Below are 23662 nucleotides of genomic sequence, written 5' to 3' on the forward strand. Positions count from 1 at the left end.
CTCTGCCCATTGTTGTGACCCCACTTGTAGTACAGACAGTTTTGCAATTCTACACCAAAATATAATATAAAAATCTTATAATATGGAGGTCCTTAGTACAAAATGTTATCAAATAGGGGTCCGTGGTCTGATGTATATCTATTTGGGGGTCCTTGTCATAATCCATCTATAATAGTGTCTTTGAACACAACCTCCAGAGGGCGGCACAGCGAGGCCCAGTGTGTTGGAGAATGCTGCCATCTGTCGGTAGGTTGGAGTACCTGCTAACCCTGCTCATTGTAGGAACCGGTGTGTTTTCTTGAGACATGCTATCTGCTCCTACCAAGACAAAATGAATCGCCCGAATAATGTTCCGTTCAACACACCTGGAGTAGCTAAAGGAGCTGCTCCAGCTTACCAGCAACACCAAACTGGAAGGTAACGTTACTTTGCGGCGTCAGACGACGTCTAGTAGCGTTGACCGTTCATTTAATTCAGAAAGTTTCAGGGTTGCAAATCGAAGAAGGTGCTTGTAGTTGCTTCTGACACAATCAGTTGTTTTTTGGAAATCTAGGAAGCATGCTTGTGATAAAACTGAATGCTTAATCTTAAACATTATTTGCACTGAGCTGTTTGGTGTGTATGTAATGGTAGCAATAAGCTAATAGCGAACATAAGCTAGCTAGCTTGGCTGATTTGTTGTTAGCATTGATAACACGCCATGTACCAGTGCCCTGCCACGTTAATATTCAGCATTATAGTATTCAGTTGTTTTGTGGTATTGTTCTTACTGAACTTCGTACTCATGCTCTCTTTTCTGTCTTCTGTTGACAACAGAGCACCCCAAGACTACAGAGAAAGTATGGTATACACCCCAATGAAGCCAGCAGTCAAATCGAGCAGTCAGCCGTCTAACATGGCTAACAGAGCACCTATCACACAACCAGCACAGAAAAGTACAGGTTAAATTCATCTGGATATTTGTTTAGTGCTGGGGTTTTTTTTGTTGACACTGTTGTCATTTGGGGATACCCCCTAGCAACAGACTCACAGTCACTCTTCATGAAACACTGATCTGAAATAACATGGCCATTAGAGGAACCAGAAAAGCGATACTAGGCTGCAAGCCCACATGTGTATTTATTCATAAATCATAAGTAGGGATTACAATGTTATGTTTGGCCCTAAACACTGGGCATACTTGTTTATAGTCAACAGACCTGAACAAAGCACAACAATTTCCTTTTGGTATCACTTAGCGCTCTATTACAGAGGCAACTGTAAACATATTTTCTCTGTCTGAAAGTATCCAGTCTTTAAAAATGGATTGTTTTAATTTCCACTTTACTTTTTGTAATCCGCAGCACTGCCTCTTGCTGATAAATGGAAGTCTTCATTCAAACCAGTAGGGGAACGTAGTCCTCATGATGTCAGCTCTCAAGACAGAAGCACAGGCAGTTCAGAAAAGTAAGACTGTCAGTCATACAGTTTGATAACATAGTGTTTATTGTATGGGCCAACAGACAATGATTAATAGTGTCTGGTGTCACAGATGTCCTGTATCATCTAAGCAGTAATTGGAATGCTAGTGCTATGATACAGAAAGGTGGGTTGATGTAACACACACAGAAATGCCTCCTCTCTCTCCCTCAGGGCTGAGCTGTACGACCCTTATGATATTGGGTCATCAGAGTCTGAGCCCGAGATGCCGCAGGGCCGAGAAGGTGACCGTCGCCGACCTGACCAGGATAACGACCTGGGACATCGTGGATATGAGCATGCGTCTCCAGGTAGAGGTCGTCGTGACAACCAGCGCTGGGATTCGGCCTACTCTGAGCCACGGAACAGACCTCTTGATGGGCGGGATTTTAGCCCTGAAACGGGACCCACCAAGTGTCGAGGTCTAAGTCCAAGTAATAGACCTGAACGACGGGCTTATAGCCCTAACACAGAACCACTTGAACGACCGGGTTACAGCTCTGTTAACAGGCCTCTTGACCACAGAGGATTCAGCCCTGACAGGCTCGGTCTCACCGCCTCCACCCGGCTGATGCCTCCATCGGGGATATCCACACTGTTCCCTGCGTCGTACGGAGGACAGAGGACCAACGGGGAAGAGAGGATGACAGTCCCTGAATACAGGAGAGAGGTTTGTTGATGCTGAAGCAAGTAGGGAGGGAAACTTTAGTTTGGTGAAATGTGGTGTCAAGAGTTTGGTCTTGCTCAGCAGAATATAGGATGTATATCTTCTACTTTGCTGTATTTTGTTGAAAAGAGTGTAAACAGTCACTTTGTTTTCCATTTTTTTCTTTAGCAGTGATGAATCATTTCTTTCCATGGTAATTTGGTACCAATGGTCCCCTTTCTGTCCTCAGCAGATGACCACTACTGTTAGATTATCCCCACCAAGGTTACAGGTGGACTATCAGCACCAGTCAGGATATGTGGGAACAGGTAAGAGATTGTCAAGCCATTGGTCATCTCCAGAAATTATTAATAAATCTGATTAATTTATGCTGTTGTTGGTTTATGAAACTAAAGCTGTTAAGTAAAATATATTGCATTGCATTGTAGAATGTGTGTATGCCAATGTTTAATGCTTTAATTGTGGTGGTTTTGGGCAGTTGTGCTTTTTGGCTCCACATCTGACGCTGTTTTGGTTTGTGTGCATGCTTCTGTACTAAAAATATTCTTATTTGGATACTTTAAGATAAAAGCACATCAAATCAAATGTTGTTTGTGTTTGGAGGGGGAAGTTTGGATAAAGTATCTTTTTTCTTTTTTAAATTGCCATTTCAATGGGTTTTCAGATAAATTCAACTCTACTATAGAGTATTATTATTATTACTTTTATTATTACTTTTCTGCTGTGTATTTCTTTTCTGTATGAACCTATAAAACTGTATCTTCATAGTGATTCTGTGTATCATTTTGCTCTGTAGGAGTAGACCAAATCACTCCTTCGCCTGAGGTGACAAGGAACAGGAGTGGAAGTCTGATAAAGGAAATGGAAAAGTAAGCACCAAGGATGCTGATGCTCATTATTTTAAAATTAGTTTTGAGTTTGTGGTTGCTTTTAAGGGAACTGAATGCTTGAACATGCATTTTCTGTCGAAAGGAAATGCTGTATTTGGCTGCTGACCACCAATATGGTGACTGACCCCACCCACATACGCATGACAGACACATCACACACACATACAGTGTTGTAGACAGGACTGTCAGCTAGTAAAGGTGACATTTATCATTATGCAGTATAACAAGTTAGATTGCTCAAGAGAGGAGGGTTAGCCTTCTTATAAGGAAGGACATTGCAAGAGGAAATGACACTACCGCATGAGTAAACCATACAGTAATACGCATACAGACATGATCCTTGAATAACATTTCTACAACCAATGGGCAGTTTGAGGAAATTACCTATAATAATTATCTGCCATCCTTGTCAAATTTGAGCAAATCACACACTGGCTGCCACTAAAGCACAGTCCAGAAATGGAGTTAGTTCTGACAGCTTTGTAACTTAATTTTGTCAGGTAGGGTGTTTGATAGTCCGGGGGCCCTAATTTAAAAAACCTTCTGGTCTGAAGACCTTAAGCTGTTCCTTTTGGTGTTGAAAGTCAGATTTTTGGCTGTCCTGTGTAGTTAATGGTCTGCAAATTGAATGTCTTGTCTTGGCATTTTTTGTTTAGCAGCCCCTTCACCTGTGAGCTGTGTGAGGTTGAGTTTTCCAAGATGCAGGAGCTGGAAGATCACCTAGAGAGCAAGAGCCACTGGGACACCCTGGAGCACATCCAGCAGCAGAATAACTATGATGACCTGGCTGTAGCCTTCCTACAGGTAAGATGATACACTGTATGGATGGACACTCCCTGCAAAAGTTCTTGAACTGATGAAGGGCTACAATTCACCATTCACCAGTCACCATTTTGAATCTCGGAGTGACTGGTAAAATGTGGATAGGAGAAGTGAATGAGGAGACACTGCTGTGAGTTGCCCTTGAGCAAAGTACATAATCCCCAACTACTTAGCAGCCAGCAACTGAAATCTGTGGTTGTACTGGGAAGTTATTTTCAGTTACAAACCACAGAAGTGATTGAACAGGGTGATTAAAAAACAAAACAAAAAAAAAACGGATAAAGGAGAAGGAAAAAAAAAAGGCTTATTTGTGGAGAAAAAACAAACTCAAACTGAGATGTTTACAGTATACAGTAAGATTATTATTTAACACTATCAGGTATGCCTAGTTAGTTCAGGGTATGACGTACCTGTCGTAGACTTCTCTTTCAGTTCAGCTTCTTGTTCTCTTCCTCCATTTACAGTAGATGCATAAACAACCCTATGTGTATTGGCCAGTTCTGGACAGTGACATTTTTTTTCTTTACGTGTGCAGGAAGTCATGCTGTTCAAAGTCCGGCAATGCAGTCGGGCCATAGAGGAAAGTGCAATTGAAGGTAAATAACCTGGAGTGGTCGCAAAGACACGCATTGTCTCAAATATCTTCTCTTCCGGATAAATAAAGTGTAAATACAATGTGATCCTTGCTTTGTCAGTACTGCGGGATAATGAGCACATGTCGAAGGTGGAAATGTTCCATTGTGCAGCTTGCAAAGTCCATGTCTCCATATCTGCATCCTCAGTGCAGAAACACCTTAACTCTCAGGAACACCTGCGCAGCAAAAAGGTAACACTGGCAACTGGTTGACACATTTGACATCACAATATCAGTGAAGAGAAGTTTAGGTTGAACATGGACAGGATAAAAGATTTGATGGTATGAAAATCATCAAATTTGTGAGTCTGCGGTCCTATATCATCAAGTCTTTGATTCCATATCAGGTTGTCAAATCCTGCGTTTCTGCAAACTCATGTTTTCATTATTTGTAATAAAAAAAAAATTGGTCCTAAAGGCTTTTTTTTTACCTTCTTTTTTCTTGAAGGAGTTTGAAATGTGGCAGAGACGTGCATGCCTAGGCAAGGCAGAAACCATGATGATGCAGCTGAAACCTCAGTTTGAACAATTCCTTGAGGTACTTTGAACATAACAAAAACATTAACGGTATATTAATGGTATCACAACTCAGTGATGTAGCATTAACTGTAATGCGTGTATATAATACATTAAAGGTATACTAAGTAAGATTCATGTAAAATGGCACCCCCTGCAGGTGCAATGATGAATCTAAATCAAAACAAAGACAAAACCCCCCTCCACACCCCTTTCCAAACAGTCAGGATGAGTATAGTTATGATAGGACCTGCTGAAATAACTCATGTCCATGTGGCATGACCTCTATAATAACGTGATGAGAAACATGGTGTAAAGTGCAACAGTTTAAAGTGAAACACAATAATGGCTGGGATCAGTGTGGGTTGGACTCTACAGCTTGTGAGCAATAGATTATTACTATCAAGGCTAATCATTTCTCTATGGCACATCAATACAGACCATTTTGGCCAATATTGCCAAGAGATCATAAAGATAATCATAAGTAGACCTCATCGGTAATTAAGTTATCTCTCCCCTATGCACTCTGTTAGGCAACTCTACTCTCTGTCCATATATATACAGAAGACAACATAAACTACACCAAATCTAACATCTATCAGAATCTCTCAGCCAATCCATTGGCTAAACTTAGCCATGGTTAGAATAACAGACAAACAGCTACGTCAGTAATATCCTGTCACTATAGCAACACAGCATAGCAACAACTTCCACCATATCTTTTGACCTACTGAAAAAATTGTAGGCTATATTAAGGTGAAAGTCTTACATAGTCTGCCTTTTAATAATGCATTTGTTTTCAGCTAGGGTCTACTAGATCTAATTACTATTACCCTACAATGAAAGCAACTTTACTTGAGGATACATTCAGATCAGAGAAACAATTACATAGTTATTACTAAACTGAAATCATTCTCCCTTTTAGGGTGGCGACCCATTTGAATAACTGAAATCATCAAAAATCCTTGAAGTCCTGTTTACACCAAGATGCTGTTTGCTACAGGTAAAGAAGAACAATGGAAGGCAAACAACAGCTGACTTTTGAACACAACTGAGCACAGACTAAACTGATAAAGCTCTGACTGGCATTGATATACATTGCTAATTTAACAGAGGCATGGATTAGAAGAGGATACTGTTAATGTGCCATTCAGGAGTTGAGAAGAAATGTCATCTTCAGTTGATTTTTTTGATAAAGCAGAGTTTGTCATTTCACCTTTGCCTTTTGTCCATGTTGTTGCTAGCTACTCCAGGTCATCACCCTCGAGTCACCTTGAGAAGTGAAAGTTTGTAACTACTTCAGTTTGTAGAAAACAAATACAAATGTTTCTAAATGACGTGTGCAAAAAGTCAAATGAGGTAATCGAATTAACCAATCGTTGACATTGAGGAAAACAACTTAAACCTTGTTGCTTAGCTTTTTTTATTTAGAACATCACAAAAATGTTTTAAGCATTGTATCTGTGTGATATAGTACATTTAAAATTAAATTATTTCAAAACAGCATATTTTTTGCAACAGTTGTTGGAAACATTAAATATAGGTGACATTTATGAGGGGCTTTATCAGCACTGTGGCTGCGCAAGTTAGGTGTTTTTTTTTGTTTTTTTTAACCACCTTCAGTTCAGAAGTTTGTATTAGAAAACAATGCAGTTACTGCAATTCTATAAAACACTTCCTATGCATACCATGAGTTTGCATACATTGTTACTCCTTTTATTCTTGTATAATAATTCACTTTTTCCACTTGTAAATCTCATACTGTATTTTAATAACTTTCAGGTGCCATCACTTTCAGTTAATATATCTATCAGTAACTATGCCCTGAAAACAGAGTCTGTGTGGTCTTGATCTGAACATGTTGCAATACAAAAGAAACTCATGATTCTATGTATATTATAAATGTGAATATTGATACAGAAGAGAGGTGCTCCCAAATTGGACAGAAATGGACTTAAACCATGAGAAATCTGAGGTAAAAGTTGTCTTCATTAGAAATGGGTTCCACACTACGTTACTGCATAAAACAAGAAAACAGTCTGTCCTTTTGGAATTGTATTCCAAAAAATGGACCATGTAAAAACGGAAATAAGTAACAATATCCAAAATAATAAATTTTTTGTCTGCCCAAACATGTAAAATATCTCCAATATTGAGCGATATTGTACTTTTGGCCAATATTTGATTGACGGTCCAAAAAAAAAAAAAAGTGAAAGAACATCCAATGTACATACACATACACAGTCTAGTGAATTCTAAAAAGGTCCCCATTGGCTTCATGAGGCAGCGTGTGTTGCTGTCAGAGAGCTGTCTTGGTCAGTCTTGTAGGTGGGGGGGTCCTTGGGCAGCGAGGTGACCTCTACCATGCTTAGCCCAGTGTGGGGGACACTAGTGTTCATAATGTGTCTCTGTAAATGTTTAATCCAGTCCTCCTGGACCGACAAGGGACCCTGGAAGACTAGATCACAGAACCTGGAAAGACAAGGAAGGACTGACGATGAATGCATTCACAGGCAAAACATCATGACATCATGTTAATAATGCTTCAATGTTTTGTGTATGGCTTGGTGCATGATAGCATCCTGTTTACAATAATCCACATAAACTCATATTCTGGTTACAAATAACTGATAAGAGAGCTGTGATGTACACATGCTACCTAGGATACGTGCAGTGGCAATAAAAAGACTCACACCATTGACTTTATGGCACATTATTTTGTGTTGCGATAGTATATGCGACATATACTATACATATTTTGTTTTGCGATAGTATATGCGACATATATATATATATATATATATATATATATAAATCTGCATACTTGAAAGTATCAAAATAAAAAACATGTCAAGGTAGAACATTTAAATAAAAATAATCAGATAAAAAAAAAAAACAATTCACCCTCCATTTCAACTGCCACATGGCCAAAACTGGCTCAACATTTTACAAGACTTGCTCAAGACTTCCTCTTTAGGTAGCAGTTTAGAGTTCTGAGTAGGGGTTTCCTTTCCTTCATTATTCTGTCCTTACTATGTTATCTGAGATCAGGGTCTCTAAATACATTTCAGTAGCATTTGGTAGTGTAGGAAAGACTTTCCATCAGAGTTCCTGAGGATTCAGAATAAAGATAAATGATCAACTTCCTGCTTTTACAAAAGCATGAAAGTATAAGAGGTTCACTTTTCAGTAGGTTTTTTCAAAATTTCTCAAGTGACTTCCATAGCAAAATTGCAAAAGTAGAAAGTGCACCCACTGTGATGTCAGGAGGTTGATAATTAGCTTTTTCTTTGAAACCCCAAGACGTGAACTTGGATGACATTTATATGACACCTATACTCCACAATATTCCCCAGCATTCTGAAGCAGTACAGGGACCCAATAAAAGATTTGCTATCAAGAAAGGTAAAATTAGAACATGTTTTAAAATACATTAAAATGTCTAATTTGGCATTTGAACCAAGGAATGAAGCAAGGAGTTAAATTCTTAAAAAAAAAATAGATTTTTCTGTTATTGCAATTTTATACCTTCATATAAACTATTTGAATTTGCTTTCTATGTTGATAATACTATGTTTAATACTACTTTGCATATATTTCAGACCACAAATAAAGACATTTTGAAATTTTGTACCACAAGAAAATATTATATTATCATCATCATCACTATACAGTGTGTCCTGTTTACTGATGTTTTTTGCAGTCTTTCTAAGTTCTGTTTCCATGCTGATATTCTGTTCAATTGTGTATATGTGGGGATACGTGTGGAAAGAATATGAAGATGAGGCTTGTTTGGTTGCAAGACAACCTCAAGACCTGGCAAAGAGCCTGAGTACTTGTCTCCACCTTGAACCAGTCTTACCTGTAAAATTAAAATGTGAGGAACTTAAGCCAATTCTGGATTTTTTGGATGTCAAAATAGGTATATACTGTATGTGTGTGTGCATAATGAGGGGTGCGATTTTAAAGTAATCCCTACACAACTTTATGATCCCTCCATAAAAAAGTGTTTACTAAACCATTCAAAAACAATTTAAGGTTTAAAAATACATTATAGCCCATCTTTAGCCGTCACAAATGTCAAGTTCTTGGATCAATAGCTTTGTCCATTTAAAGAAAATTGTCAAAACATGAAGCCAGTGATGTGACTCAAACGAGGGCATTGTACTGGCTCTAGTTGGACCTTTAATACATCATTATCAATCATTACAAATGTTTTACCTGCAGGTGAGTCTGTACATTTCCTCTGGAGTTTGTGGTATGGGCAGTGTCTTCTTCTTTGAGCCAGGCCTTGAGCGCTGCCTCCTTGCTTTACAGTCAAATGCTAGAAGACAGAATTGATATATAGATTATCTCATAGCACTGCCTGTGAAATTACAGCAGAGCCTTGCTAATCCAAAACCTTCAGGAATAAAGGCAACTGGAAACCACTGAAAAGGTTGGATGATTGAGTTACACTGAAATACCAGGGCAAATAATATTGGCAATATGAAACCAACTTGCAGTTACAATGCAACAATGTGATGTTCCAACAATAGTGCATTCTTGCATACTTTGTTCATTATGCCCATTCTGTAAATTGGTCAGTTTGGATGTCTGCAGGGATGGCTCTGACTAAGCGAAATTACATCTGCAATTAATCTCACTTTGTTCCACACTGTTTTCACCCTGTGGCAGTCCAGGTGAATGGTCTGGCTCAAGCTTTTGCCAAATGGGAATAAAGGCACAGATCATATGTATTTCTTCAACCAATCACAATCAGGTGCTCCCAAAATACAAGGAGCAAGATGTGAGTGTGGTGATCCACCAGTTCTAGTGCCAGAGTAGTGCCATGACACATCCACTGAGTCATACTTGGATAAATAAGGTTGTACTATATAGGCTTTTGGCATATGTGCACCCACTATTTCCATTGGTAGAATTAGATTTCCAGGTTAGTCAGTCAAGCAGACGTCAGACACTTTAATCCTCGATACCTGTGTGCTATCAAACATCATTGTGGTTCACAGCACTTCTTTACAAACCATGTCTGCTGTGTATTGAGCAGTATCTACTTAAGAGGAAGTAAAAGTTAGAAGGAAAATGTAACCTTAACTATGATCTATCTTCAAATGTTTTCACAGCACCTGCGATCCTCTTCTCGTAATCGGAAAGAAGAACTACTACTACTACTACTACTACTCCTCATGTCAACATCTGAGGGAGAAACGCCTTTGCTTTGTTGGATCTATATCATTGGAAATAGATCTACCACAATTCACAACCCTGTGACATGGATTGGCTAATATCTTAACTTTTATAGTGTATTTTGAAATGTGTTGTGTTATTGGCTAGCTATATGTTGCTTGCAAAACAATGAATGCGTAGAACTGTATAGAATTTTTATTTTTACGAGGTGAACTGATAAATTTGCTAAAATAAACTAGGTTTCTTGGCTCCTACAGGCAGTATTAGTCTTAGTTATTGGTCATCCTGTACTTGTTAATGTGCTTAAAAAATAAGCACCAGTAAGGATCCCTGGTCCAGCTGGGTCGCTGGGTCAGCAGCACACCTCAGTGGAGTCCTGGGACATCTAAAATGGATTACACCCCACAATCCACTCCTAGGACTTTTAACTAGCAAATCTGCTGAGCGATCACATTTCCAAGCTGGCCCAAACTGGTTCAGAAATAAATGTAACTTAACTAACCACAGGCCATAAATTAATGCTAACACTGCTTGTAGGAGAATATACAGTATACCCCTGGCTGCTACAGCGATGCTGCAGTGCTCTTGGAGAACATGTTTTTCTTTAACTTATGTTGTTGCTGTTGGCACTTACTGGTTCCTTCAAGTAAGGCAGTCCTTTTTCGTTTTGCATATGCCCGGAGGTGATTGGACAAGCTAACCCCACTGTGGAAAGTCGCATTGCAATGGATACACACCTTTCTGTTGAATTCACCTTTCTCTGTTAAAAGACAGAAACATACCAGAAAAAAAAACTCAAAACAGTGACGATTTTCTGTATCCATATATATATATATACATATATATATATTTTTGTTAGTAGTCCTAAGGTACTGTAGGGTTGGACTTGGTATCAACAGGTACTCTTGCAGTTAAGTCCACCTACTAGTCAAATGTGGTGTCATGCCCCCAGGAATCCCTGTTAGTTCAGTGTGTCTGATCTTGAAAGGTGGTGCAAATTAGCGCTACAATTATCAGACTGTTGACTCATATTACCGCATCACTACTAGGCAAAGATCAAACTAGGTGCTTTGAAAATTTAAGGCTACTATTCCAATAATAATGACACAAAAATAATTATACAATTGCAGTTGTTGTTATGTGTGCATAAAAAAAATATCTGTTGGACAAATTAAGAACCAGAAGCAGAACTTTTAACAGTGTATGACATATACTGTAGCCAAGTAAAACAAAGTAACATGAGCTTTCATTAATAACTTTTGTACTTTTTAAAAACAAGTTTCCTAAAGTGGATATAAAAATAACAGGCTAAAGGGAAAAATTGACAAGCAGCTGAGTTTGGTGCAGAATCGCATCTTTTTTAAATAAATCCCTATTTCCCCTAGTACTGCATTGTACCTCAGTAGGTATGTTCACATGCACATGATATTCTAGTTATTGTGAATAATCAGATCAAGGTGGTAGTTCAATTAAAGCTTTTACATGGTTTGAAGAAACACAGTGGACTGAAAGGGTTTCCTTCAGGCCTGTTGTATTTCAAGCCTACTGTCAGACAGCTTAGACAGATGTGTCTTAAACTGTGATGTACTCTTGAGATTATTTGGCCCTTGAGAATTGATACACTTGTGAGGTTTTATGAAGTCCTACCATGTTTTAGAGCACTTCACTGTGCTGAGTGTGTCCTTCCCAAATGACCTTCTTTAAGCAGCAGGTACTGGGCAATGTTCAATTTTAATCCTCTTTTAATCCTTAGACCTGAGTGTGGTGTTCGATGCTGCAGACCGCACTACTTTGAGTGACCACCACAAGAACCAGGAGGTGTTGCACTTAAAAATATTCATCTTATGCCTCTATTCCAGAACATTATCTGTAATGCTAGGTAGCTCACTATCATCTCACACTAATTTAAAAAATCTCATTCAATTGTTATGCTGATGACACCTCACTACATCTAACCATAAAATCTAATGATCAGTACACCATAGCCAGCCTCAAAACAATTGTTGATGTTAATCACATTGTCTCATCAGATGTCTCAGTTTATCTGAGTTTTATTCACCCCTTCCCAACTCCCAATATTATTTGTATGTCTGCCAAAGTCCCGTCTGCTACTAAAAATTGAGATGTTTATCAGTGCAGATCTTAATTTTTATAACAGGTCATATGGTTGTTCAATTCTGTCTATACCAGTGAATAAATCTATATAGCCTAATACAATCTGGATTTTTGGGGTGGATTCCAGTTTCCAATGGAACCTAAGCAAAATCAGTGGATAGATATATGCAGAAATGTCTGCAAATCATTTAACCTGTCTGCAAAACATTTTAGAATTAATTCTGTCGCACAAATGACATGGTGCTTTTCCAGTGCTGGAAAAACGGAGCACTGGAAAAAGGGGTTATAAGTTGTATAATCAATTAACTGATCATATCAGAAGAATTTATTTATTCGAAAAATTCAAATCTGGTTTCTGTTTTAAACACAGGACAGAGACTGCCTTACTTAGAATTAAATATGATCTTTTAGCTGTGGATGCTGGCGAATGTTCTATTGTAGTTCTACTTGACCTTAACGCCGCTTTTGACACAGCTGACCATAGCATCTTAATTGAACATCTAAAGAGATTTTTCCAGACTTACAATGCTCCCAATTTGTTTTGTTGTTTGTTTTGTTTATACCATATCTCAGACAGTTCTCTGTTGGTTTGGGGAACACTATTTCCTACTTTACTTTCCTAGTTTACTTCAAGTTTCCACTTTGGGCCCAATTTCATTCTCAATCTAGGCTATATGCATCCACTTGGTCATATTCATATCATTACACGTATATACATATGTATTTGTTGATATAACATTTCTCTTCATTGCTTTACTGATGATACAAAGCTGTATCTGTGAGATACAGTGATACCAGCAGCCTTGTCACCCTGAAACTGTCTAGCTGACATTAAATGTTGGATGTCTCAAAACTTTCTTAAACGCAATTATGATTAGGGTACAGTACGGAAGCGTATTGCATTCACCTGGAAAAAGAAAAAAACAAATCAGGCCCATTTATTCTGTCCCCCATCCCATAACACTGGGCAAGCCGAATATATTCTACAGGTGTTACACAAAACTGCTTTGCCAGCCCAATCCAGTTATAACTAAAATATTAGCCGGCAATTTTTTTTGTCAGAGATTAACAATTTAAGATGCAAATAAATTTTTTTTTACTTTGGTCTGTCGACATTTGTGGATTACCTGCAACGTTTAAAGGCTTGTATATACATATTCTACTTGAAATTACCACTAGGCGGTTGACATGAATGGTTTTTCCCAATGGGCAGTTTGTATTTATGGTAAATCCGATATGAAGTGAACGTGGCATTAGAGTACTTGAACTTTGTACTTGCTAACTAGCTCACTCACAATATCGCAATAAACTTAAGTTTCAGGCCATGGTAATCATGGTTCAACTGTTTCAGTTTCGCTTGGCCCCTTTGGACTGCATTGGAGAGCAGCGCTCCCTGCAAACAGAGCTGTAGCTGTACAGTCAAGTAATTGACGAAATTTTGATCAGAATATAATAATCACAATTATCCTTTAAGAGAGGGCATTGGGCTATTGAAAACTGATGGAGCGTAATCTATTCTTTCAGTAAGCTATATAGGCTAGGCTATGAGGAAATCCCGGCTGTTATACTAACTTAAGCCATTTGATATTAGGTGTAAAAGACATTGTGCTAATTTTGCCTTAAGTCTATGAACGAGTGTAGAAGCTTAGCATTCTCTACCACAGTCCCCCTTTTCCCTAAGCTTCACTAAGTAATTAAAATAGGCTAATAAGCCTAAATTAGATGCTACACTTAGGTTTTAGCAAGTGATTAACTCAAATAAAAAAATGCTTGGAGTGCTAAAGCCTGTTAAAAGCAGTTGTCAATTAATGATACTCTCTCCTGTGCCTACAGTAGTGTGTCTAAGGTCTATTAGTAGGCCTGTTCCTACACTGTTTTTGCAATGACCAGACTCAATTGAGTCAAAATTCTATTAAATATTCCACATTTCTGAGATTATAAGAGGCTTACTTAGGCTATAGCCCATTAACATTGAATTTTTACTTTATGCTAGACAGAATGCCCTAGAGGATTATAAGATTCTTCTGGGTTGTACCAATTTAATCAAAACATTGACAATTTCCACTGGAAAATGAATCTATACAAAATTGTCGATGCTGTGATTAATTGCGTTAGGACTGTTCTACTTCCCATCCAACATATTTGGTAACTACAATGAGTAAGTCACACTTACCTGATATTAAGTTTGGCAGTGAAGATGGAATTCTTGATCCTGTACTGTGCTCAATGTTTGAAGAAACTGCTAACATGTTTCTCGACATATGAGAGGAACCCTTCAGTTTGGAGTCCTCCTGACACTTCCTCTTTTTTAGAATTCCTATCAAGGCACTCGCGCCCGAGAGTGAACCTTTAACCTCCAACTTAGTCTCTAGTTGCTTTTTTTCCGATGCCATTCCCACTAAAGAAAACTTGGGCACCTGTGGTTTGGCATCATTGTAGACGCTTGGAATAGAATTACTTTTGGGTATTCCAGTGGGTGGCGGTGTTAAACGATCAACGTTGGACAGCTTTGTGGAAGCACCAAATTGGAAATGGTTCCGTTTCTTTCCAATAATTTGAAGTGCCCTGTGGAACTCTTTCTTGTCACGCATCAACTCCCGGAGTAAGCATAACGGGGACTTGTTCTTTGTTGAAATGCTTTTACCAAGCCGTTTCAGGTGGCCTCGTATGTGGTTGGACTGCCCAGTCTTGTTATCAAAGGAGTCCCCACATAACGGACAGGAGTGGGTACTCTTCAGAACCTCAGAGTCTGACTCCAATTGTAATGCTGCAAAAACAGAAAAATGAAAATCAGAAATGTATATATCAGGATCAAACTATGATTTGTGCATATCTTTTTTTGTGCAATGTAGTCGACTAAATGATACTTTTCATTAATACAAGCAAACTAAATGGAGCATGCCACAATGACCTTAGTAATAACATGGAACATGCAATACAGGAACAGAGACCCAAGTACCTTTTTTCAATCGCCGAATTGCTGACATCTTCCGACGAATTCGCGGCCTCTTGTCTTGAGAAGCCACCTGCTCAGGAGGCACTATATGGCGTGCATTGTAGCTCAGTCCAACCCTATGAAGATGCCCTCGCACATGATTGGACAACCCAACACCTGACTCGAAGACTGCAGGACAATATGGACAGGTCTTGTGGTCCGATTCCAATACTGACAAATCTTCTGTGAAGGGTTCTCCCAATGGCACTGGGTGGGAGTCAAAGGTTTCTCTAAAAACCTCTGTTTCTATGCACTCTTCCTTGATAACAGGGTCGTCCTCTTCAACATCCTCTTCAGTCTTAATTTTGTCAAACAGCCTCTTAGATGCCTGCAGAGCCCCCCTCATTGACATTCTTCTGCTATAGGTATAAAGGATGTGTGGGTTTTCTTGCTTGATACCATTGTCAAAAAGGTTGGCATCTGTGTCCTTGAACTGGAAAATGTCTTTTTCATCACTGTCTTCCATTTCTTCTTCCAGGTTTAGTCTCTTTGGACTTGGCAAATGTTTTGGTAAGATGAAGCATGAGTCTTGTTCAGTGGTGTTTCGATATGGGGTGGACATTTTCCTTTTAGACGGTGACTTTTTCACTGTTGGCTGATCCAAGATTGACCTGGGTACTCTGTTGCTGTTAAGGTCTCTTTCAGCAGCACTGGTATCACATCCTGAATATAAGTGAAGATTGGATACTGAAGGCGTTCTATGGCCATTTGGGGATAAACTGGTATCTTCAACCTTGAGAGTCAATATTCCTGGCAACTGATCATTGTCATTTTTGACACCTTTAGAATCCTGAACAGATGTGCTGCAATTATTGCTTTCCTTCTTCTGTTCTGCAGTTTTCTTGCCATGTCTTTGTCGAGACAGGAGAACATTAATGGATTTGTCGAGTTTTGATTCTGTTAGTTGAGACTTGAGCCCTCTGTTCATCCTGTCATTTTTGAATAAGTCTGAAATGTCATTAGAATCACTAGGTGAATAAGCTCTTTTAGAAGAGATGTGATTTTTTATTGAGATTTTAGATGTCAACTCTGAATCTTCTACAGTTTTACAAGTAGGCACCTGCTGCTCTCCAGGCAGCTGTCTCTCACTCTGCTGTTCAGCTTTGTATTCCTCATAAGTCTGCTGATGACGACGCTGAAGGTGGTTCTTAAAAACGTTTTTACTAAAAGCTCTATAGGAACAAATGTTACAGGAGAAAACACCAGAGTCATCATTTTGGAAATGCTTTGGAACTGGAATAATAGTGTGCTGTCTAATGTTATGTTTCCTAAGTTCATTCGCAGATGCAGACTGGAAGCTACATTTCTCACAGCTAAAGGATCTCTTGTCCTTCTGATGCGTCTTGGCATGTTGAACGAATGTGTTTGGACAGTTTGTTCGAAATGGGCACTGAGGGCAAAAAAGTTTTGCATTTTCATCCTCATTCATGCCTTTAATCTCTTCAATGAGTCTTGCTCTCTTCTCCTGGTGAACGGACATGTGCTCAATAAGCGAGCCGCTCTGTTTGAAGGACTGTCCACATTCCCGGCATATAAAAGGCTTTGGCGACATATTAGGAGGATCCACATGAGACTTCATATGGCGTTGCAAATGGTGCTCTTTTTTGAAAATGAGGTTGCATTTTGAACAAGGGTAACATGATGGCTTCTCCTCTGAACGAGAATTTATTGAGAGTCTCCCCTTCAACGGTGAAAGCCTATGACCTATACTGTTCTCATGCGAGTTTCTTGTCGGTCCGTTGTATAGAATTTGCTTGATGGCCTTTACAGTTCCATTGGGATACTTCGATACATTCCCTGTTGATGACGACTGTGACTTGGAATGCTTCCTCAGCTTTCGTACCTTGCTGACAGGAATGGAGTCTACTTGGTCTTCTGCATCAGATGAGTCCTCAGATGACTTGTGGCTCAGATCAGGGTAAAGGTCTTCTGAGGGATCCACCATGACCACCATGTCCATTTTCCGTTTCCTCCTCCTTTGGCTGCTGGGAGGAGGGACTTCCTCTTGTGGCTCCTCACCAGGGGAATCATCATGGTTCTCCCACAAAAACTGCATAAACTCTTTGTGAGGGTCCCAATGAAGGTCACTGGCACTGTTGAAATTATCCAACGAGTTCTCAGGTGACTCCACATCAAAACCCCATATTCCTGCAGTGTCAATTTCCTGCACTGTTTTCAGTGGGGTGATGCTCTTTTCCTCCTCTTTCTCTGTGGAGAAGCTATTGAGATCATGGGCCTGAGTAGCCCGGTGCGAAGAAGGTCCATTTCCCAAGCCAACCGGGGACAGCATATCTGTGTTTGACAGAACATCAAGGACACTGTTGTTTTGTTTCAGAGGAGAAGGCTTGCCAAAAGAATCAATGTAAGCGACTGACTCTTGCGCCATTCTCACTGGCTCTTGAAGGAGCGTGAGTGCATTCATCTCAGGATCTGCATCTTTGTCATCTTCATCAACACCTGTCAGACATGACATTTCTGCTGCCGTGACCTGGAAAAGAAAAGTAAATGTTCTTAGACCATCCTCAAACAAAATCATTAAGCTACATACCTCCAGCAAACGTAGGAATATGCTACGGTGCCTATCCCTGTATTGTAGGGTTTATAAGTGGTTTGCAGTGGTGATCTGTATAGATGACATACTCTGGCCTACAAAGTATTTAACTCAGGGCGGAGCAATTCATTTTGGCACTGCATTAAACATTGAATCGCAAACCTGTAAATACTGTATTTCTTGGACATTATTGTGCCGATATTTTGTATTTCAAGACCATACCAGATATGCTGGTCCCAACTAGACTTTTGCCAGTCTGGAAAGCTACTCTGAGAAGTCAAGAACCCAGAATCTGTAAAAAACTATGTATGCTCACATAGTGGTAATTGCAACTTTTAAAACTGCTTCTCCAGTTATTTCTTCATTTTCATCCACCAAAACATACAGTGGGCTGTGATGGCAAGCAGTAGAAACTAGTTTTAATAGTGACACTTTGTTTAAACAAGTGTTGCTTGATGAATTTGATGCATGTCAAAATGAGGAGTGGACCCTAACAATTTGAAAAAGTATTATTAACATGTTGTACAAAGCAAGGACACATTTAATTGCAAAATTTCATGCAGTACAACATAGCCTCTTTCAAACATGCAGCCTGATAAATCTAACGGCACATGGGTGTGCCATCATGTGTGAATAGGAGCCGTGTCGAAATGTCAAATCAGTTCCGCCAATTTCACTTTCACATTTCTGATGGAAGTTCCATATCGACATTAACATTAACAGCCCAAGCAGGCACCACTTTAGGACACTCTGACCTGGGACGCTCTGTTGTGGAACTGTGTGAGCCAATCACAAAGTCCTCAAGGAGGTTACAAGTGTATTCCGCACTGGCGGTGCCATGTAAAAACTACATGCAAGAGGGAAGTATAAATTCAAGTACAGGTTTGTTTTCACATGACGTCACGTACGTTGTGCCGAGACTCTGCTTCTGTAGTGCAAACAGCTGATGGTGGTCAGGTAAACAAAGAGTCAACAAGTCCTCATTGGAGTTATATTCATACTCAAAATGCCAGATGCTTGAATTGTTTATGGTTATTCAAACCAATCTAACCGAGAGAGAAACAACAGTTTGTATTGAGTACCACTCTGCACAAGGGGGAAAAATGACAACCTCCAAAAAACGTCAGGAGAAATGGCTGGCAAACTTGCATCTTTCCTCTGGAGGAGCAGAATCTGAATATGCCTGTGTAAGCAGCAACCTCTTTGTGAAAGGTTTGTGTTATACTTTCCTTTATTCTGTATCAAGATTTTTGTTGTAGTTTTGTTTCCCCGCAAGGACACAACACTAGAAGATGCAGTGATGAGTTTACGTGTCATGTTTGGTTGTAGCATGGTTGCTAGTTGTTGATATGCTCATAAGCAATCCCTGTAGCTGAATGCGTTTGATACCTACTCAAGAACAAGATAGATTCATATTCCTAACTATGGAAGGAATGTTGCGGTGTTTCATTTGCTTTATGGTCAGCTTGAACGTGATGTCTTTCTTTAGGCTGATATCAGATCAAATAAAACTGAACCTCTCTCGAACTTTGGCTTCTTAACTGCTGAAATGAACTGAGTACTGCTCCTTGTCCCCTTCCATTTCAGCAGTTGTCCACCAATTCTGACCACCATCTGCTTATGTCACACAGCACAAGTAAAAAAAAATCGCAAAGTCACGTGAGTGAAAACAACCAATATCCCAAATCTTCATTGTAATGAAATCAAAGATGGGCGACAGACACCCCGACTTCTTCGCTGGTACTGTGCTTTTGTGCAATAAGCTTGCTGCTGCCACTGGTGATCAAAGGTAGACTGCAATTGCTTTTCAAGTGGCCTAAGTGCAAGCCTCCTACAACCTTGTTGACAATATTGCATATTCTAGTAAGGAGAAAAAAATCCTCAATGGTAAATGTAAACTTTAACTATGGAATGAAGTTGGAATGAAGTTTCAGAGGAAAGAGAAAGCATAGGAAAGAAGAAAGGAAGAAGTCTGTTGGCCATCTTTGATTTCGTTACAATGGAGATTTTGGGTATACTCACTACGCCTTAAAGTTTACTTGTGCATAGGAGATATAGCGTGTGCCACCGGGGTGAAAGTAAACCAGTGAAGGATTACAGACATCATAGTTTTTTCGTCACAAACCTTTTTGATACAACCAAAGATTCCCAAAGGGTCCTGTATCAGGCCTAGGAGGCTTTTATAGCTAGTACATAGATCGTGATATGAGACTAGATATCGTCTTAGATTTTGGATATCGTGATATCGTGATATGGCATAAGTGTTGTCTTTTCCTGGTTTTAAAGGCTGCATTACAGTAAAGTGATGTAATTTTCTGAACTTACCAGACTGTTCTAGCTGTTCTATTATTTGCCTTTACCCACTTAGTCATTATATCCACATTACTGATGATTATTTATCAAAAATCTCACTGTGTAAATATTTTGTTAAAGCACCAATAGTCATCCCTACAATATTGTTGCAATATCGATATCAAGGTATTTGGTCAAAAATATTGTGATATTTGATTTTGTCCTAAAAATACAGAGATATGATTTTTGGTCCATATCACCCAGCCCTACATAGACTGTAAAAAAAGATGGATGTAGCGAGTGTGACGTGACCCATAGGTTTCTGAAGGGCCGTTTTGAAGCCAAAAGTTGGGGTTTACGAGCGCCGCCATGTTGAAATTTTTTGGAGCCAGAGCAGCCAGAGCGAAGCCGGGGGTTGACCGCAGCAGCGCCTGCTATTGATCTGTAATCGGCGACCTGTCGATCACTGGACAGGTGACCTGTCAATCACTCAGAAAACTACCCAGTTTTATAACCGTTATATCCCGTTAATGACGCATTATTATTCTGAAAATCGCCATACGGACATATATTAGAAGAAGTAAAATTACCTACTGAGACCATCTCTTGTTGCCGACCCTAGCGGACATTATGAGGAACTGCACCTTTCAGCCACTTTCTTATTGGCTTCAAAATTCACCCGTGGTTTTGGCCGCTTGAGCTAGTAGCGTTTATAGCTGCATCCCGCAATGGCACATGCGCAATAAGGTTTTTTGACATTTTTGGGACCGACCAACCGACAGAGTGACTTATACTAGTTTCTGGTTGCCACTACAAAAAAGCAGTAGGCCCAGGCTGCAGCTAGAAAGCTACACAAGAGCACCACCAGGGGTAGTAAAATAATGGCAAACAAAGTTGTGCAAGTTGTTAAATTTGCATTGCATGTAATTCTAGCCCCAAAGGCCTGAATATGTTGTTGCTATTCATTTACTTGCATCCTGAGTTCAAACGTAAAAACTTGGGAGTACATTTTGACAACATAGGCTATTCAATGGAAAGACTAGCCTAGCTGGTCAAAAATTGGCTCCAATACAATTCCTTGTTGCTTGAGGATATAAAATGACAGGAAAGTCACTCAAAACCTTTATTTTGTAAATAGCCTGTAATGGTCAATAGACAATTGTACATGAGTATGATGCTAGTCTGTGCTGTCTAGTATACGTAGACCAGATTTCAAAATAAGAGTAATACTTAGTAAGACAAATACTCATTACTGTTCAAATGTAATGACTGCTAACAGGCTCAGGCTGTAAGTCAGTACAACTAAATAGCGGTGATATGTTCAGCCCGTTTGACGAGTCATGATGAGCAGTTATTAACATTTGTCAGCGTATCCCATGTCCAAGATGTAAGCTTGCGCTGCAGGTTGTGTACCACTGCAGTTGCGCGGAAGGGCCAATATGCTGGATTTAGAAACCAAGAAGCTGGTGACTGAGACATACTAAGTAAATGTTTGAGAACACAACTGAGCCTTTGATTGACTTTTCTTGACAATATATCAATTTTTCATATTTCCAAAGAATAATAGGCCTACATCGCATTAGTGCTCAATTTTGGCTAGCCGCTTTTCTGCTGCAAATGAATAACAGTGACACCTTGAGGCCGTCCGTGCTATTACAAGCCTGATACTGGATCGTTATTCATGTTTTACAACCTAAAGCTTCGGTGTTTAATGTGGAAAATAAGCAGTCTCTTCTAGTTACTACAGCATCTCATGGTTTAGTTTCTTATTTCCATAAACATCAACTGGCTGCAAAATAAATATTTGTACATACAAAATACAAATTGCATTTTCACTAACGTTAGATCATCATAGATTGTGGCGATCGGTGCAAGGTCGCAAGGGTAAGAGGTCTTAGATTTGGAGGGCAATAAAAGTGTCAAACCAACTGAATGCGCTTGTGGCAAAGAAAGGTGTTTCTCTTATCTACACAGCAGCACAGAAATTGCAAAGGGGCCAGCCTCGTAAATGGCTTTTGATGAGTGGTTATGGATTGTATTCTAGAGCTAAAACTTTCAGCACAGTAGTTCACTTACATGCCAACCCAAGATAAAGTCAGCATCCGTTTTCATAAGCACCTACATAACGATCAAATTGTGGTTTTCACACTGTTCCGTAAAGGTATCATATTGCAATTTCTTCGCGTTTATATCACGCTGTGTTGTTGGATGCTGCTTGCAGGAGCTGCAGCCCATTCCATTTAGGCTCTGTTCCATACCAACACCAAATCCTCAGGCTAAACTACAGCTAATGGCAACTGTGCCTCGCCACTCGCTATACAGACATTTGTAAATTACTGAAAAACAAACAAATGTTACCTTCGAACGGTGTAGATGTAGACAGGGCGCACTTTATACGCTGCATTGAATTATTTCTTACTTTCGTCTTCCATCCATTTCACAGTCGCCATTTTCCGTGGTGGTCTGGTGTGGGCCAGGTCATTTCTTTCGAAAGGGTAAACATACACACAATCGACTGTATAGTCAAACAGAACACTAAAATAGTACAATAATTACGTTACACAGTACAACTAATACGTAGCGCCTTTATAAACAACAAATACATCGCTTATTTCCCTGTATTTTCGCGATGAAGGGTTACGGTGCGGCGCCATGTTCCCCCGAAAGCTGAAATGGTTTGTTCCAGATAGGAGGCATAAAAAACCTGAGTTAATGACCATCTCTTTAGGGGTAGCAGATTTTTTTTTTAGGTTGATAGCGGTTAATCATCATTTTAATTGATATAATAAATTGAAACTTGGGGAATCACCATTTGGGTTGTTTTTTTTATAATATATATTTTTTGGTAGTCAAACTTGTTCTTGAAGCACTGTCTAAAATTGTATGCCAACCTAACAAAGATGTTGCCACAGTCCCCAAATGGTTGTCATTTTCTCATAGGTCTTTGTTGCCTTCGTAGCTGGTGATTGAATTGTTGCCGGTCTCGTATCGTATTTTGTAGACAAAACGCTTTGTCTTTGAATACATATCCAAAAAAGTGAAATGAATCCCCTTGATGACAGTATCACATGAGCAGCTGGCCTACTTGGAATTTTATATTGATATAGCCTACTGTTTGCAAAAAACAACAATACACTAACCTTACAGTAACCCCACATGTAGAAAATGTGGGGATCAGTGGAATGTAACGATGCATGGTCTCGTGTGGTCCAGGTCTCGTGCAGTCATAGCAGGAGGTGCTTGGCAAGCAAGCTGTCAGACAGACTGCGGTCAAGAGCTCATCCCAGTTTCACTAAACTTATTTGTCATTATCACAGGTGGGTACACTAAGAAAAAATAGTGCAGAGATCTCGGTTTTAGATTTTTGACAAATGTTTCTGAAGCCCGTGTCAAGTCATTAAGGCTGTGGCAGTTAACTGTAAAACTTCAGTGGCCAAGCTAGCTGATTAACGTTAGCTCGTAAAATGGCTTTTCATTAGATTTTATTAACGTTAGCTGGTTGTTCACTAGCTAGCAAGCTGAGTTACTTCGACTG

General features: G+C 39.5%; 2 protein-coding genes across 7 annotated transcripts; one reads left to right on the plus strand and one right to left on the minus strand.

Annotated features, from left to right (window-relative positions):
* The first annotated feature begins 295 nt into the window (after window positions 1-295).
* znf326 (zinc finger protein 326) lies at window positions 296-7633 on the plus strand. 6 transcript variants are annotated; one of them, XR_011695007.1, is made up of 12 exons: window positions 304-417; window positions 817-935; window positions 1344-1446; window positions 1633-2128; window positions 2355-2433; window positions 2922-2994; window positions 3672-3819; window positions 4373-4433; window positions 4533-4663; window positions 4920-5009; window positions 5913-5990; window positions 7415-7633. XR_011695007.1 is itself a non-coding variant. In XM_071516882.1 (11 exons), the coding sequence occupies exons 1-11, from the start codon at window positions 332-334 to the stop codon at window positions 5931-5933; spliced, it is 1407 nt and encodes a 468-aa protein (XP_071372983.1). In that variant the 5' UTR covers window positions 304-331; the 3' UTR covers window positions 5934-6051. The 6 variants fall into 6 exon arrangements, 5 of the variants coding, with proteins under 5 accessions (XP_071372987.1, XP_071372983.1, XP_071372985.1 ...); XM_071516882.1 differs by lacking the exon at window positions 7415-7633 and having other exon boundaries at window positions 5913-6051; XM_071516884.1 differs by lacking the exon at window positions 7415-7633 and having other exon boundaries at window positions 3675-3819; window positions 5913-6051.
* On the minus strand, window positions 7264-22714 carry znf644a (zinc finger protein 644a). Its single transcript, XM_071516881.1, has 6 exons — window positions 22486-22714; window positions 15249-17772; window positions 14463-15056; window positions 10809-10934; window positions 9209-9311; window positions 7264-7459 (listed from the first exon to the last, which is right to left on the minus strand). Exons 2-6 carry the CDS (start codon window positions 17755-17757, stop codon window positions 7264-7266), a joined length of 3528 nt encoding a protein of 1175 aa, XP_071372982.1. The 5' UTR covers window positions 17758-17772; window positions 22486-22714.
* Window positions 22715-23662: the final 948 nt, after the last annotated feature.

Source organism: Centroberyx affinis, unplaced genomic scaffold, assembly GCF_046629955.1.
Source record: "Centroberyx affinis isolate AG114_WGS23_722 - 3 ecotype Tasmania unplaced genomic scaffold, CSIRO-AGI_Caff_v1 ptg000435l_1, whole genome shotgun sequence".
NCBI lineage: Eukaryota > Metazoa > Chordata > Actinopteri > Beryciformes > Berycidae > Centroberyx > Centroberyx affinis.

What these genes read in the sequence shown, in the direction of transcription:
- znf326 (XM_071516882.1), top strand. Translation starts at nt 332, where the DNA reads ATGAATCGCCCGAATAATGTTCCGTTCAACACACCTGGAGTAGCTAAA. An exon ending in AGCACAGGCAGTTCAGAAAA is followed by an intron (nt 1,447 to 1,632) that starts GTAAGACTGTCA and finishes TCTCTCCCTCAG; the next exon opens with GGCTGAGCTGTACGACCCTT. An exon ending in GTCAGGATATGTGGGAACAG is followed by an intron (nt 2,434 to 2,921) that starts GTAAGAGATTGT and finishes TTTGCTCTGTAG; the next exon opens with GAGTAGACCAAATCACTCCT.
- znf644a (XM_071516881.1), bottom strand. Translation starts at nt 17,757, where the DNA reads ATGTCATGTCTGACAGGTGTTGATGAAGATGACAAAGATGCAGATCCT. An exon ending in TGCCTTACTTGAAGGAACCA is followed by an intron (nt 9,312 to 10,808) that starts GTAAGTGCCAAC and finishes TCTGTCTTCTAG; the next exon opens with CATTTGACTGTAAAGCAAGG. An exon ending in ATGTACAGACTCACCTGCAG is followed by an intron (nt 7,460 to 9,208) that starts GTAAAACATTTG and finishes TTGTCTTTCCAG; the next exon opens with GTTCTGTGATCTAGTCTTCC.